General features: G+C 34.0%; 1 protein-coding gene across 2 annotated transcripts in view; it reads right to left on the bottom strand.

Moving 5' to 3' along the window:
- Nucleotides 1-665: 665 nt before the first annotated feature.
- The window catches only part of FAR1 (fatty acyl-CoA reductase 1), an 80,817-nt gene continuing 70,614 nt past the window's right edge, over nt 666-10,868 (bottom strand). For both annotated transcript variants that reach the window (XM_047070402.1, XM_047070401.1), the window contains 2 exons: nt 7,255-7,382; nt 666-4,446 (listed from right to left, as the gene is read on the bottom strand). In XM_047070402.1, the coding sequence (XP_046926358.1) occupies nt 4,284-4,446; nt 7,255-7,382 (291 nt within the window). In that variant the 3' untranslated portion in view covers nt 666-4,283. The remainder of the gene's footprint in view (nt 4,447-7,254; nt 7,383-10,868) is intronic.

Below are 10,868 nucleotides of genomic sequence, written 5' to 3'. Positions count from 1 at the left end.
TCTTCTGTATGTTTAGGTTCAGATGTTTTAAAAAAATAAAACCAAAAAAGCAGATCTAATACTAGGTTGAGTCATAAGAAAGCCTTAGACCTTTATAGGTCTAAGATGATCAAATATTAGCATTTTTACACGGTTCAGACTAAAACATTCTAGTTATACTTGGTCACCAAATCTCAAGATCAAACAGATTTACGCATAAGAGAGACACAGACAGCGAGAATGTATTAGGTTTTCTGTACAACCAGCGGAAAATAAAGCAATTTTGTCTCTAAAGCATCTTTGGAGGACACCTACTTCAACCCCATGAAGCTGTAATATGAAAATGAAGTTAAACATCTAGTAGAGAATCTTAAGGTAAATATTTCGAAGACAGTAACTATGAATATTTGTATATTTTAATGAACTCAGAAAAATCTCCAGTGCCTCTTTTCTTCTTGTATAAAATTAAAGGCAGTGTCTGCGATCTGTGACAAAAAAGAAAGAAAGAAAGAAAGAAAGAAAGAAAGAAAGAAAGAAAGAAAGAAAGAAAGAAAGAAAAACAATTATAGCCTTATTCCTTTCATTTCAGGCCTACAGTAAAGATATTAAATTCATACTTCTCACTTTGTGTTTTTCTACATAAATGTATTTTACAGCCATCAACTTGCAAAAGGAGCACGTCAAACTTAATGTTACTCAAACTTGTCTTTAATAAAGAAAAATCAAGGAATTATTTAACAATTAGACACAACTATGCTCAATTGACAAAGATGATTTGCTTAGGAATCTTAAGAGTAACAGAAATAGAAGAACATACCACCATAAAAAAAAAAAAGATAAATTCATTCTATGACTAGAAAATGCTTTAAGATAAAAACATTAATTATTCAATAAGAAAATATTTCATATTTCTTTTATCACAGAGACTATAAGTTTAATGAACTCATTTCTCTATCAAGTTATGCAGCATACCTTCCTGTCTCTAGTTTCTCATGCAAATGGCTAGAGAGTTTTTCTCAGAGTAGAGCAAATCAGTGCTAATGGTTTTGAGTCAGGGCTTGGAGGTGGCCTGGAAAAAGGCCATTTACACTCACCCGAACCCAGCCCAACACCTTCTTTTTTACGGTTAGTCTCTATTACCAGTGAGTGATCCCTCATCCTCCCTCAACAGATAAATTACTACAAAGGTACCCATAAATTAAAACGGTATCATTCAACGTGGAGGAGAGTGGCTGGAGCGCAATGAGACATTGACAGTCTCCTGGTAAAAACTACCTCATTCCAGACAAATACATGAAAATAATACTTTAATGAAAGGCATTCATCCTGTCCATATGCTACCCCTAAAATGCTTGTAAAAAACTCAGAATTAAATAACATTAAGATACAAGAGGTAATAAGTGCACCTAAAAAAAGGTAAGTAGCATACGTGAGGCCTGCTTCCTGGAATTCTAACCACGTCATCTCACAGGTAATTTTCAGGATAATTATCGTAAAAATACAATAAATACTATAATGGAAATATAGGGATTCATTTATTACTTTTTGGTTTACAAACAAAGGCACCCAATAATGCTTCTATTTACTTCTTATAAAAGATTATCAATTTACATTTAAAACAAAAAGCAAAAAAACCCTGAACCAGTTCCTATAGACACACACAAAAAAAGGGGAGAAGTAAGATTATTTTCCTCCCTACTTTCAATCTTTATTACCATTTTTATACCATGTTTATACCATTCTTAAGTCAAAGAACACATTGCCATGCTTCTTTGTTGACTTTTAAAACATATTAATGTTGCCAAGTCAAATTTAAATATAGCCACAAATGATGTCACAATTGACAAACGCACAGAATTATAAGAATCAAGAGTGAAGAGAGGGAAAAAGCCCAAATGTTTTACAATATAGCTCTTTATCAAATGAATTAAATGAAATGTCAAATTTATTAGGCTATCATGTTAAAAATGGAGCTCGTGTGAAAATATAATCAAACAAAACTAAAACTCTGTCTGACAAATGACATCAACAAAAATGATTTCCAAAATCTTTGAGTTAAGCTTAAGTCTAGTTGGTGGGGATTAACAACCTATGTATTCTTCACACTAATTTCAGAACTAAGTTCTACAATGATATATTAATTCATTCATGAGTTTCTTCTGACAACAGAATTCTAAACACACAAAATTAATGCAGTGGCCTCAGCACCCGCCTAGCTAGCATTTCCCTACACTGGATTACAAGAACAATGCCATGGTTCAGAAGACATACCCCCCTCTGTACTTCACATGCCTGTCAAAGTTGTACCTGATTCTTTTGCAAGATACAAAGACACTTCATCTGATTCTAAGTATATCTGGCAGAGCACAAACATCATACAAATATTAGCATGTTTTCAACCCATTACGGAAATGTATTTGGAGAGATGGAGTACTCAATGTATAGAGCATCTAGAGTTAATTATGGGCCACTTTAAATTAAAGGCATCATCATTTATTCCATTTTTAGACACTGTCCTGGTCTCTCACGCCTTACACAAGGTATGGTCCTAGACCAGAGACTTAGTATCGTTTCAAAGAATATGAATATATATATATATATATATATATATATATATATATATATACACACATACATACACACACACACACACACATACATACATATTTCTTTTAAAATAATGTTTAAAAGTTTTACTACAGAAAATCTGGCTTCACCATGGAAGCATTTTTCCTTCTCAAGATTACACACCTGCATGGAAGAAGGTGGTTTCCTTTACATTTAGGTTTTCACAATAACAAAATAAACTTCTTGCATTTAAATTGACAGAGAAAGTAAGATGTAAAGTTCTATGTAACTTTTTGTATTGTGAACTGACCTCATTAAACACATTCAAGATATACTGTTGATTTAAATATAGTACAACTTGATCAGCTAAATTCGAACATGTTATGCTAATCAATCCGTTAAACCAAACGTATGTTAAAACAGGACAGTTTACTACTATTAAGGTTTAAAGGTTTAAAGGGAATAATAATGTATCATTAAAATACACATTAATTTTCTTGCTATTACTTGTTTCTATAATGCATCTCTTTAAAACTACATGCAGAAAAAATAAATGATATCTCATTCAACAGTTTGCTACTTTAGGTGGTATGTAAATAAAGTCCTTTATTTAATTTTATACATGTTATTTTATGCACTATTTTATTTTTCTTGAAGGAATTCAGCTCTCAAGGTCAAAAGTTAGTATGTGTTTCCACACATGTGAGAACCTTTTCTTAATGTTAGGACTATCTGCAAATATATTCTTCCATAATAAAGCATTATCAGTTTTCACTGGAAAGACTGTATAAGCCTTAAAAGTCCTATTAATATAATGTACACAGGGAAGAGAGCACAAATATGGTGAATCCCTCCCCACCTGCACCCTTCTTTGCCAGTCTCAAGAAATCCTCCAGTTTATGTACTGAATTCTTGAACACAATTTCACAGGACTGATTTTTATTTGGTCATAATGTGGAGAAGAAAACTGTATTCGTCTTCTTTTTGACACCAATAGTCTTATTGAATTCGTTCTCATTTTCCTTCAAAAAATACATAGCATATGGTGATATGGATTCTCAAACTCATTAGATCCAGTAGGGTCTTTAGAATAACATATAGCCTTCTGATAATGGAAGCAACTGATTGCTTACAAAAAAATGATGTGCATCAGACCACTAATCAGAGAAAGGAAATGAGAACATGTCTTTCACATTGGAGACCACTTAATAACTTACGAAATGATGTAAAAAGAGTTTGGCTGTAATTTTAACAAAACTAAAACCCACTTCAACTGATGAAAAAAACCAAACACTGAAGAATTAAATATCTACCAACTTAGCTATGTATTCCTGTCCAAATAAATGCTTTCCACTGCACTATATATTAGAATTAGAAACTCACTATATGTTAAGGCATATTTTAATCAATATGTTCCAGAATTGCACAGTTATACTGGTCAGTGTTCCTATTTCCCCATTCCTACCCTCACCCCACCCCTTGTCCCCAGGGATCAAAATGTTAAGTCATGGTTTTGGTGGCTATTGTAGATTTGAGCTGGCATAACCACAGTGTGTTCACTAGATTTTGTAAGCATAAACGTTAAAATGTTACATAAAATGTACCATACTGTACTCCACACTCTGATCTAAGATGATTTAATGTCTTGACAAAAGGTGAGATGACTTAAGTACATTTTACATTTTGTGCATTTAGACCACCATATGCATAGATGTTCTAATGCTAAATTCTCGTCTTCAGTATCTCATAGTGCTGGATGCCCGGAAGTATGACAGAAACTTGTAACACAGACTAACCACAAAGTACCAGATGTTTCTTGCCATTTGTGATCTTGCAATAAAAATGCGCCAAATCAGGATCACAAGGATAGTATTGAAACCATACCGTATGTTCCTCAACCTGGAAAGCAAATCAAGAGACATATCAGACAATGTTTTCTAGAATAAAATATTGTTGGATGGCAGATAATCAATGCCCAGTTGCTGATCTCATCAAAGCTCAAATCCATTACGGTATAATGACTGCAGAGCAAGTCATTTTGAAATGCAGCAAGAAGAAACAAGTTTTCTTCCTCCACTCTACTGTCCAACTATTTGGTTCGAGAAGTTGCTATGACATATAGATCTCTTTGTGCTAGGCCAAGATTGGCCAATTGAAAAAGAGTTCTCAAAGAGTTTAAATATACAGATTGTGTATGAGCACCTATTCTTTTCTCCTTTTCTTTACTACCTTAATGCCCTTTCTACTTGTGGAACAATTCATCCATTTTGCTTTATGACCAGCTTTAATTCCAGTCTGAAAATAATAGCAACCCTAGAGATTGATACAAAACAGCATTGAAATACTTTTTTCAAATGATGACACCTAAAATCATCCACCCAGCTTAGAACTGAACTGAATTTCTATGAAAGAAAGTTATTATTTTAAATGCTAATTATGTTAAAACTATTTAATTCTAAAAACTATGTCTTTAAAAAAAAATTTTTTTTTAAGTTTATTTATTTTTGAGATAGAGAGAGACAGAGCATGAACGGAGGAGGGGCAGAGAGCGAGGGAGACGCAGAATCGGAAGCAGGCTCCAGGCTCCGAGCCATCAGCCCAGAGCCCGACGCGGGGCTTGAACTCACAGACCGCAAGATCGTGGCCTGAGCTGAAGTCAGATGCTTAACCGACTGAGCCACCCAGGCACCCCTAAAAACTATGTCTTTAAACATATTCCAAAAGTTTCACTTTCAGAGGATATTCCTTAAAAAAGGCATACTGAACATAGATGGGAAAGTGTAAAATATTCTGACAGAATTCTTCATTATTCCATATTTAACTTCATGTTTGTTATTGTACCACAAGTATAGATAGTGTCATTCTAGGATTAAAATGTTGGATTTTTTGTTAATATACTTAAAACTGTAACCAGTGATATTAGTATTTTTTATGATAAGTTATATTTTATTTCAATAAACTTTGATATTTAGACCAAAGAAAAAAAGAGTTCAAATCCATTACTAATGTGAAACTTATTTAAAATTAACTAGGAGCCCTTAAATTAGAAAGTCTGCAAAAGTCAAACAAACCTGACCATGCAGTCCCTCAAACAACACCTTACCTCTATTAACCATGAATAAAACAAAGATTTTTTATAACAAAAAAATTTGGGACACAAATTTATTCATTCAACAAGTATTACTGAGCATCTTTCTGTATGACCAGGACTAGGTATACTGTAGGTAAAACAGACATGCCCCTTCTGAGCTTCCCATCTAATCTAAAAAGGTTTGGGCATTATATACATCATCCTACAGACAAAAAAATAAAATATTTTTAAACATCTTTAGGTACTTCTAAGCTGTCAGACATGCAAATTCACTCCTTCACTTACAGCTGACAGTCACATTATCAAAGGCCAACTGGACAAATTCTCATCTATGAAAGCAGCATGGCATGAGTCCATATAAAAGGGCCCTCCCAGTCTCAAAGAGTAACATTAATGTTAGTGTACTCATATTTCAAAACATTTTTTATATTTTCAATGGTGTTAGAAAGGAATACAAATGTTCAGGTACATAACAATGTTACATAAATTCCATTACCTTCAATAGGCAATCCAAGACAGGACTATAATATACAAATGATGGTATAGACAAAAGAGCTCATGGGGCACCTGGGTGACTCAGTCAGTTAAGTGTCTGACCTGGGCTCAGGTCATGATCTCGCCAGTCTGTGAGTTCAAGTCGCTGCAGTGGGTTCTCTGATGACAGCTCAGAACCTGGAGCCTGCTTTGGATTCTATGTCTCCCTCTCTCTCTCTGCCCCTCCCCCAATCACACTCTGCATGTCTCTTTCTCTCAAAAATAAAAGAGCTTTGAATTAGGAGTCAAAAATCAGTATTCTAGTTTGCTCTGCTGCCTAACGCATATGACCTGCAAACACAACTTCCCTAAACCTCCATTTCCTCAACTATTTAACTAGCTGCCCTGCAAAGCCTCATAAAGTCAGAAGACCAAGAGGAATAATGTGAAAGTCTTGAAAGCTGTTATAAAGACTGTATTATAAAAACACTACAAATAAAAGAGGTTACTATTGAAATTAACTACATCTCTGAATTATGGGTAACAGTGATTTTTTTCCTGTGTTTTGAGTTTTTTTAAACAATCAGTATATATTACTTTTATAATGAGACTAAGGGAATAATTATAACCCTTGTTTCAAAAACAAAGAAAAAATTCTATGCTGAATGATGTATTATTGTATCGCTTTTCCTCTTCCAAAGATGTATTTGACAAAGGGAAAAAAACAAAAGAAAAAACACAACACTTCAAATAACTACCTCTAGTTTAAAATACATTTTTATTTTCTCCTAATATCTTTACTTCTTCAGTAGCAATACAAAGGAAGGAAATACAAAGGAAAATAGTGATTTTCAAAACTAAATTCCACCTGAACTTAGTGCTAAGGAACAGGATAAAGACAGTAAGTTTGAACAACCTTAGGCTAAATACTACCATAGTTCCAGTGCTAATGTAAGCACTTTTCCTAAATAAAATATTACACTAGCAATATACCAGCTCACCAAAAAATAAAATAAAATAAAATAAAATAAAATAAAATAAAATAAAATAAAATAAAATAAAATAAAATAAAATAAAATAAAAAACTGTGTGATAATTCATAAGGAAGACACGATGCAATCAAGCCCATGTAAAAAACTTACTTGTTCAGATGTTTTCTAGCTGCAGGGAGGCCAGACATTTCTTCATTCAATACATATTTCTTAGTTCCCATGCAGTAGTTCTCTATATATTCTGCCCAATGTAACTGCCGTACATCAATATTAAAGGTCTATAGAAACAAAACAACCATCAGTTTTTCTCTTGAATAACTTTTTCACAACTGGTCAAAAATTCATACTTTTTTTAAAGGCTAATTCCACATGACAAGATTACAAAATGTTTATAGTATTAACTTTTAAAATCTTACTGCTGTTCACAAAGAAGTTCTTAATCCCTATTTTATACCTCCCATGAAACACAGAAACATTTCAGGAGATAATCTGAAAGCTCATGTCAACATTCAAAGAGAAGTATATATGAAGTGTAAGGAAAAAGCAACCTTCTTTTTACACTAAAAAAAATCAAATCCCATTGTCCAAATAATCTATGTGTTCCTCACCACTTTATACACATATTAATATATTTCCAGTATTTCTTCCTGAACATCCTGCAAACCACATGTATTACCTTTCCTATAGAACAGTAATGACATCAAGAGAAAAAAAGACTTTATGAAAGCTAGCTTAGGAGTTTAGGTAACAGTAAGGAGCCATCTGATGAAAAGGATAGATGAATCTAAAAAATAAAGCTTTACAAAAATGTTATTTTGTGACAAAATAAGAAGGCTATGCACTGCTCAGTGCTTCTCCATACATGATCTGATTATTTTTTAGAGTGAGAAACAGATTATTCACTATTTATCATCACTTATCTGAAAATATCAAGTTGCAGACCAAAAACAACTACCATAAATAAATCACTAAAGTAACACTGCACTAAATGGAGGCTCGATTTGGGGCGCCTGGGTGGCTTGGTCGGTTAAGCATCCGACTTCGGCTCAGGTCATGATCTCACGGTCCGTGAGTTCGAGCCCCGCGTCGGGCTCTGTGCTGACAGCTCAGAGCCTGGAGCCTGTTTCAGATTCTGTGTCTCCCTCTCTCTCTGCCCCTCCCCTGTTCATGCTCTGTCTCTCTGTGTCTCAAAAATAAATAAACGTTAAAAAAAAAATTAAAAAAAAAAAAATAAATGGAGGCTCGATTTAAGATGGGAGAGATTATGAAACTATGTTAACTGGACTCCCACAGGAAGAGTGAAAAAGAATGGAACAGAGGCACCATCTGAGAAGACAACAGCTGGGAATTTTTATTTCCAAAATGATGATACATTAAGCCACAGATTCAAAACACACATACACCATACACATGCAAGTACCTGAGCATATCAAGAATAAAACTGTTGAAAGTCAAAGATGAAAATTTTGAAGACATCAGAAAAAGATGTTATGGGTTACCTCCGAAGGGACAACTATTAAACTGACACTTGACTTCTCAAAAGAAACAACAGAAGCCAAGAGACTATGAGAAGATGTCTTCCAGTGCTCAGAGAAAACTGCTAACACACAGTTCTATACAGTATAAACATCTTTGAAAAATAAAGATGTTTGCAGAAGAATAAAAACTGAGACAATGTGATATCAGCAGATGACTCACACTAGAGGAAGAAGCACACCAGAGGGTATTCTTTAAGCCAAATGAATAGGATTCTGGATTGAAGTCTGGAGACGGAAGAAGAAATGAAGAGCCACAAAAGGCCAATTATGCTGGTAAATCTATGTGAATACTTAGTAGAGTGCAATTAAGAATAATGGTGGTGAGGCATACAACACACATACACAATTAAAATATGTAACAACAGCAGAAAAGTATTAGGCCTTGCATTCTCCAAAAAAAAAGAAGTATCAATATTGTATTAGTCTTTGAGGAAGTGAGGAAGGATGCTGTAATCTTTAGAGAAACCTAGTAGTACAACTGAAAAAGAGTATATTTTATGTAACTGATACAGATGGGGAAAATACAAAACTGTAAAAAATAACCTCAGAGAAAACAAACAAAAACTTAAGTAAGACAAATAGAATGCACTAAGCGTTAGATTTAAATCTGTTATCAAAAATTAAATTATGGATTAAATCCTCCAAATAAGGGTCCAAAATTGTCAAACTGAAAAAAGTAAAATACAGTAAAACTATATGCTGCTTATAAGAGGAATATCTGATAGTTAAGGATACAGAAAGTTGGAAATACATTTCCAAGAAAGATACATTTCTACCAACAATGTATATAGGAACTCCCACTGGCCAACACCTTACCAGAAGGGTAGGCTGTCAAGTTTTGCATTTTTGCAAACTATTAAGGAGTAAATATCTTAGTCTAATTTCAGTTGGCATCTCCATTTTTATGAGTGAGGTTGAGTATCTTTTCCAATGGTTAATCATTTGCATTTACTTCTCTGTAAACTGTTCATCTCTAGCCCATTTTCAGTAGGACTGACGTTTTTTGCCATTTCTACACAAACTTTTTATATAATACGAAATGCACGTTAACATCACATGGAGATACCACCATATACCCACCAAAGTGTCTAAAATTAAAAATTAAAATGAAAAGGCCAACTGTTGGGAGGATGCATATTAACAGGAACTCTTGTACACTGCCACACAAAATGTCAATCAGAACAACTACTTTGGAAAACTGTTTAGCATTATCAACTACATTGAACATACAAATACCCTTTGACTGAGCTATTCTATTTCTAGATATATATCCTATATAAATGTGTGCACATGGCTCAAAGAAGAATTATTCCCAACAGCCAAAAACTGGAAATAACCCAAATATGGTATCAACAAAAGAAATGAAAAAATACTGTATGATACCATTTGTATAAAGTCAAAAATGGGTATACTATTTAATGCCAGAGTTCAAGATAGTTGTTACTTTTGGAAGGTAGTTATTGGGAGGGGGCACAAGGGGATCTTCTGAGGACAAAAATATTCTATTTCTTCACCTGGATGGTCACTTTCTAATAATCCACTGGGCAGTATGTGTTGTGCACTGGGATGGGGACAAGGAAGATGGGAAGGGAGAACATAAGGAATCAGTAGAAGCCATAAATCTTTTAACCTGGGATTCTCTGCAGAACCCTGGTAACTGGGACCTTCTGTTTTGATGCTGCAGGCAAGGATGAAGATTGGCTATAAAGCCTATGGCCCCATCAGTTAAGGTGTCTTACAGAATATTGCTGCAAAAAGATAAAAATTCCCAAAGCTGTATCCTGAGAGCAAGGGTGAAAAAAAGAAGTAAACCCACCACACACAGAAGTGGGCAAAAAAAAAGTGCACACTCAATGCCTTTATCACGCACGACCAGTAACATGTACTAAATCTGCACTATCTAATATGGTAGCCACAAGCCACATGCATGTCTGGGAACTTTGAAAGTGATTGGTCTGAACTGAGATTTGCTGTGGAGTATAAAATGCACACAGGGTTTCAAAAGCTCAGTATAAAAAAATTGAAAGTATAATATCATATAAACAGTTGTTTAAATTTTCAGTGATTTTTAAATTTCTGTTTAAATTATATATTATTTGGGTATATTAAATAAAACATTAAAATTTTTTAATGTTTATTTTTGAGAGAGAGAGAGAAGAGACAGAGCAGAGAGAGACGGAAACACAGAATCCAAAGCAGGCTCCAAGCTCTGAGCTGTCAGCCCAG

This window comes from Lynx rufus, unplaced genomic scaffold (genome assembly GCF_022079265.1).
Source record: "Lynx rufus isolate CCGP_SWC_20201006 ecotype Redwood Valley unplaced genomic scaffold, mLynRuf1.p SCAF_9, whole genome shotgun sequence".
In the NCBI taxonomy this organism is placed as follows: domain Eukaryota; kingdom Metazoa; phylum Chordata; class Mammalia; order Carnivora; family Felidae; genus Lynx; species Lynx rufus.
Note: the sequence above shows the minus strand (reverse complement) of the source record. Positions and strands in the feature narration are given on the sequence as shown.